Consider the following 6,007-nt stretch of genomic DNA (forward strand, 5'->3'; position numbering starts at 1 on the left):
ACTCATCGAAGATCGTTTATGAAAGGAAGAGAGATTTTCTCAACAATGAAACTGGTTCATTTTGAGTGGCTGGTTACAATTTTATAGCCCATTAGTAGGCCCTAAGGTGCAAATCAGAAAACACAACAGCAAAAGAGAAAGCACAAAAAGAGAAAAGACAACGACAAATTACTAAACACAGCAACAAAACAGAAAACAATGGCAAATCAGAAAACACAAAGACAAATTAGAATTTGCTGATTTGCCGTTGTGTTTTCTTTTTGTGTTGCGTTTTCTCTTTTGTTGTTGTGTTTTCTGATTTGCACCTCGGGCCACCATACTACAGTTAACTGTGATGAATAAACGTGATTGTTTGACATTTGCAAACATTTCAACATACATTTTGAGGACTTAAAACACAAAACCAATTCTAGTGTGTTTTAAAAATAGTTTTATTGTGAATTGAATTAAGGAAAAATTAATAGTTTTGCAGCACATAGGCCTATACTCTATGAACAACGTAAAAATGTTTCTATAGACCTTAGACTTCAACTCCTGAGCATTGTAATAGATTAATAATAATATGCCATTGAACATCAACTAAAAATAACAGTAGAAGCATAATAGGGTAATCCAGATATTGTTGTGACATATTAAGTGAACAGCAAATAGTCTCAGTTTAGAGCTGAAATTTTTCACGATTGTTAATGATCTTAGCAAAGAACACAGCTCAAAACTGAACAGGAATAAAAATTTTAAAAAAAAGGCAAGACAATTGTTTATGTGGTGTCAGTTGCTTTTTTTCTGAGTAAATTTTAAATTGTTTGATTGAAAAAAGTTGCATGTTGTATTGTTAAAATGTTACACTTATGAACAGCAAATAAAAACAGGGATATCAGGTGTATTCTGTCCAATCAAAGTGCTAAGACATTCCTATCAGGACAATGACAGAGTTAAATTTTGAAGTATGCTGCTCTCTTGTGGCAGAAGTTGTAAACTGCAGGTAAATGGAATCAGACTAAACAGTATCATAACTGATATGAAAACAAAAAGGGTGGGAGGTTTAAGTTCACAGGGTACAGTTTTTAAAATAATATGAAATATTGAATATCGTTGTGCTGCACTAAAGAGGCTTGAATTGTACAAGGACACTTATCAGAGTTGGATTAAACAACAGTTTTGTTAGGAGCTCTAATGGGAGCATTCAGTTACCAGTTCATGCTACATATTTCAATGTAGGCCAGAAGAGAGATCCCAGCACCAGATGCAATCTTCACTTGTCATTGTACTGGGTGAACTCCCTCAGAGCCCAGTGTTTCATTTCTATCTCCTTCCGCAATTTGCAGTACTCCTCAGCCAGGGACTCAAACTCTTTACCCAGGATCTCAAAGGAGGCAAGTTTTAACTCCACAGACTGCTTCTCCACCTGGCAGGCCTTCAGCTCAGACGCCAACTTCTCTCTGAAATTGAGACAGATCAGACAGGAGTTAGGCTGATGTTTTACAAAGACTTCAGCCACATTTTTTACAGAAGCTTGGATAATGATGCATTCAAAGAGCATGACAAACACTAGTGAGAAACATATCAATCTCTTTAACTATTATCATTTGCTTTTTAGGAAGTAGCCTGAATGGAGATCTCAAAACATCTCTTGCCTTATTTTTCTGTGAGCAGATATTGAGTCGTCTGTGTACGTGTCCAGCTGAATTTCAACCATCTCAGCCCTTTGATAGAAAAAGAAAAACAAACATGAGACAAATCAGTCAGTGTAAAACTTGATGAATGCGTTTTTGCAAATACACATCATGATACACATCATGATAAACATCATACTCGAGAGATATCGGCTCCTGAGGAGTCTAAAGTAATGCTAATGTATTGTATAGATTCTGATACAGTACCATTTTAGCCCATACATATCCAAGCATCTAATGCTTGAATGCCCCACTAAAATAAGAAGAATGTGAGTATATTGATTTAATAAGTATTCTAAGAACAGACAAGTTAGTCCACAATGTAGAACCACTAAAATCTGCTTACTTGATCTTCTGTAGGACTAATTCACATTTGCCTTCCAAGTAGTCCAACTTCTTCATGTCCAGATTTGCCTGGATCTTCAGCCTGTGGTCCAAGATGAGAGACTGGAGAAGCTGAATACACTTTGTCAACTCCTAACCAGGGGAAGAAGGGGGACAATGTAAAATAGAACTGAGAAACTGTACAGAAAATGAAAAAAGGTGAGTTTGCTTTCTTTACCTAACTAAATGCATTCATAGGGAGAACTTACAGAAAGGTAGAGTTGTGTCTGTCTCTGCAGGAGAACAGTGTTTTCCTTACAGGTGTCCTTCAGACTGTCTGCTCTTTTCTTCTCTTTATCCAGCAGGGCCGACAGATGAGACAACTTACTTGTCTTCAGACCCTCACTCTCATTCTCTGGTAGAAAATTCCAAACACACCTGTGTGTTAAGTCTCTGCTGAATAATTATGTTTATACAAACACTATGAGAATGGTGGAGAAGTGACGTTTTCCCGGTAGCCACAGATAAGCTTGTGTTATGGTACTGTACCCCATTCAGGTTGATAGTAAGAGAGAAGATCCAGGCACTTTTTCTTGAGATGTTTCTCCAGCTCTGTGGTTAGACTCTGTTTCATTGTTTGTACACCCTGGAAAAGATCAACAAAGCACTGACATAAGGAACGGCCTGTATTGGTAATTAATATAAAAGTTGTTTATTTTGGATATTGTTGTTAAGGCTATACCAATTCAGACATATGCTTATACTGTAAGAATAAATGTATTGTATTTTTGACAACTCACCCTCTCTGATGGCATGAGCTCCATCACCTGCTGGGCGTTCAGGCCGAGAACAGAAGGCTGGTCCTGGTTGGTTGTGCTGCTGGGATCTAGCTGTCTGACACACTGAGCCACCAGCAGACACTTCTCCATTGTCTCATAGAACTACACACACAATCAAAGCCAGTGACATGTTACTGGTGCAACTTTAATACCAGACAAATGTCATGCTAATCTATAAAATACTGTTGGCTGCCATGTCTTCCCAAAAATGAGGAATGCAAAGCAATATGAATGTGTATTAGTTTTCTAATAGATTTCTGCATATTGAATTAAAATTTTTCAGACCCGTACTTTTAGCTGTGTCATTATGTCATCAAATCATGTTTTCATTTGATTGTGATTTTGCAGACTGTACAGATAAAGTTTAAGAAATGTACCATGTTCTGGTCGGGGGTGACGGTGGCATGCTGCTTCTTAACACAGTGGTCCTGGATCATCTCCTGCAGCCCCCTGTGGAGGCTCTCAGAGCGGAGCCAGTGACGCCTCTGGCTCTGCAGCTTCTGTTCAGCCTGGGGGAAAAAAGCATATCAATGTACTCATAGATACATAGGACCTAACAGGGCTCCAGACTGCCCCTAAATGGCTTTTTGCCCCTAAAATTTGAGAGTGTGCAAGTAAAGTCTTTGTGCAACCAGGAATTTGCTGGGGTTTTTTCTTAAACACTGGGGAAAAGAGGAAGGCACGACTCAAACAAATCTGGAATCTGTCATTACAGGTGGGAGGCCAATGTGTGTGAGGATCATGAATGAAAAGGAAATGTGAATGTTTGCTTTGCAAGTCAGTTTACGGTGTGCACCCCTACATTTTCTGCTTGCTCTCCTAAAGATTTTAAGTTGGTGTACACTCTGCTACTGGTAAACAAGTTAGTCTGGAGCCCTGCCTGACAAACTCAGCAAAACTCAGATCAGTGAGAAAGGAGAGGTCCCATCAAACTGGTTGCAATTCCTAATAACCAACAGTAGAGGTCGTTATGTCACCAACTACTTCAAGTCTCATTAGATATGAATACATTTGCATTATCATAAAGCCGTTTGGTCGAACATTTAGTTTAATTTGAATTGGTATAAAAGAGCACCGTGTAATGCCGCACTTTGAAAAGTGAGGGATGTTATGCATGTGTATACTCAAGACTTTCTCCCAGCGTGGGCAAAGTGCTGTTGATACCTTGTCAAGCTCTGTTTTCAGTGACACAGTGAGTCCAGTCGGGTCCACATGTTGAGCCAGGGTGGCCAGGAGTTTACAGAACTGAGGGTTCTGGGTCAGGTCCTCCTCCGTTATGTCACACAGAGGGAAGGAGGCGAGGACTGGGTGGGTGGAAGTAAACACAGAAAGCTGTCATTGTTTTACCTGTACGCTACAGCTTCTTTAGCTTATATAATGTCGTATATGGCAAAATTACTGATTATAAAATATTAATAATCAATAAGGAAGCACGACGTTCACATTCCATCGCTAAATTCCTCTCGTCGTCTCATGTAAATTGTATCAAGTACCATAAGTTACATGTTATTACGGTATAACTTACCAGAGTAAACAGTGTTAGCAACAGTTAACGTAGTGATTTAACAGTCGTTTTCTTACCCCGTTGGTGCAAACTGTCTCCTTTCCCAAGCGAGGACATGTGTGTAGACTCGAGACCAGTGGACATTCTCAGCTGAAGTTTGTTCCTTGTGAACCAAAACAATCTATTTGTTGCTGTCAAGAGACCTTTCCTACGAATACAAACGTCACATCAATAAGAAAATGTGTACTTCCTGAATCAAGTTTCGCGCGTCTGCACGGAGCGTTCTTATTGGCTAACTGACTCACGTGATCCACACATTCAGAGTTCCGCCCACATGCATGGACTGTATGTATGCCATGCGGAGGAGCGCACGCTGCTACAGCGATAACAGAGATAATATACCGTTATTCTAAGGAAAATCTAGCTCCTGGCAGCAATATAATCTCCACCGACGTCTATAATCATAGTCAAAACATTTTACACGTGGTTTGATGAGCACCCCAAGTCCCTCCATACAAAGAAAGCTCTTTAACTGCCTTATGTCTACCATCCAGAATAAGGGACATGATGCTGGATGGAAACCTGGAGAAGATGGTTTCTTCTTCAGAACTGTGTCTGGATGGTGGCCACTACAGCTGGTTCCACTTTCTAAAACAAAATCGTTTGTGCATTTTGTTGATAACCTGAGAGAATGATGGAAGAAAGAAGAGTTCAGAGAGAGATGAATCACTGGTTCAGAACCTAAACACAATGCAAAGAATCGGAGTGTGTGCCTTCAGTCAATTGGTTATTCACAACACTTTCAACAGTATGAATTAAATCATCATCAAGGAGAGTCATAACAATATTGGTTGTGATAATATGATAAACATAACCACAGTAGAAAAAAACTCTGTGAGTGAATAGAGTGTCTGTATCTCAGCCAGTTCTAAATCAAGCCCAGTACTAATTCATATCAGAGAGTAGGGTCTCTTGTTATTATCAACAGGTTGTAAATATGCATGTGCCCATGCTGTGCTACTCACAAACTACTGTCACACCAACCATTTGTTAAACATATTCTCCAAAGTGCAAAGGGGATTTTTAGACATATGGGATGGACTTTGTAGACATATACCCCTCAACTTTTATCCTTAGGGTGTCAGGGCTAGTTTTCAACTGCAAAGGCTTTTCATCACACATGTCTTTCATGGTGTTTTAATGCTGGCAATCAACTGTGAGTGTTCCTGTAGTCTGTACCTTTCCACCATGACCTCTGGCCTGTTATGTGGGCTTGTCGCAGCTGTTTCCTCGCAACAGCCCTTGCCCATATCTGGTCTTCTTGGTGTTGCATTCCTGCTGTTTTGTAACCATAGCCTTACCACCATTTGCCTACAAAGTGTACTAGTTTTATACTCACTCGAATATATGTGTTTTCTTTTTCCTGTCTTAATATCGGATTTCTAGCATGTGTTATAACTTTTTCCTCTGAACTATATAGTAACTTCACTGTGGTGCTGTTTACACAATGGCTGGTGGTCCTCACTCATCAATGAGTGGGCAAAATTAGATATGAGAGCCAGTCAATTTGAGTAACATTGTAATTGACACAAGATAAAACCAATGGATTGTGTTAGGATGCGACTCGGTACATTTTATTGGTCACGCTCGCGGACCAACCCTTATTT

General features: G+C 39.6%; 1 protein-coding gene across 1 annotated transcript; it reads right to left on the minus strand.

Annotated features, from left to right (window-relative positions):
- Window positions 1-860: 860 nt before the first annotated feature.
- haus4 (HAUS augmin-like complex, subunit 4) lies at window positions 861-4,600 on the minus strand. The gene is made up of 9 exons (XM_085759817.1): window positions 4,418-4,600; window positions 4,001-4,140; window positions 3,214-3,345; window positions 2,798-2,938; window positions 2,547-2,643; window positions 2,267-2,412; window positions 2,020-2,150; window positions 1,635-1,703; window positions 861-1,439 (listed from the first exon to the last, which is right to left on the minus strand). Exons 1-9 carry the CDS (start codon window positions 4,482-4,484, stop codon window positions 1,253-1,255), a joined length of 1,110 nt encoding a protein of 369 aa, XP_085615943.1. The 5' UTR covers window positions 4,485-4,600; the 3' UTR covers window positions 861-1,252.
- Window positions 4,601-6,007: the final 1,407 nt, after the last annotated feature.

This window comes from Trachurus japonicus, chromosome 18 (genome assembly GCF_045865225.1).
Source record: "Trachurus japonicus isolate A0001 chromosome 18, Traja_1.0".
Lineage (NCBI taxonomy): Eukaryota > Metazoa > Chordata > Actinopteri > Carangiformes > Carangidae > Trachurus > Trachurus japonicus.

Excerpts from the sequence above, each read along its gene's own strand:
- haus4 (XM_085759817.1), bottom strand. The coding sequence starts at position 4,484 with ATGTCCACTGGTCTCGAGTCTACACACATGTCCTCGCTTGGGAAAGGA. Across the intron at positions 2,939-3,213 it reads TCACCCCCGACCAGAACATG|TTCTATGAGACAATGGAGAA; the intron begins GTACATTTCTTA and ends TTGTGTGTGTAG. Across the intron at positions 2,413-2,546 it reads TTACTATCAACCTGAATGGG|AGAATGAGAGTGAGGGTCTG; the intron begins GTACAGTACCAT and ends ATTTTCTACCAG.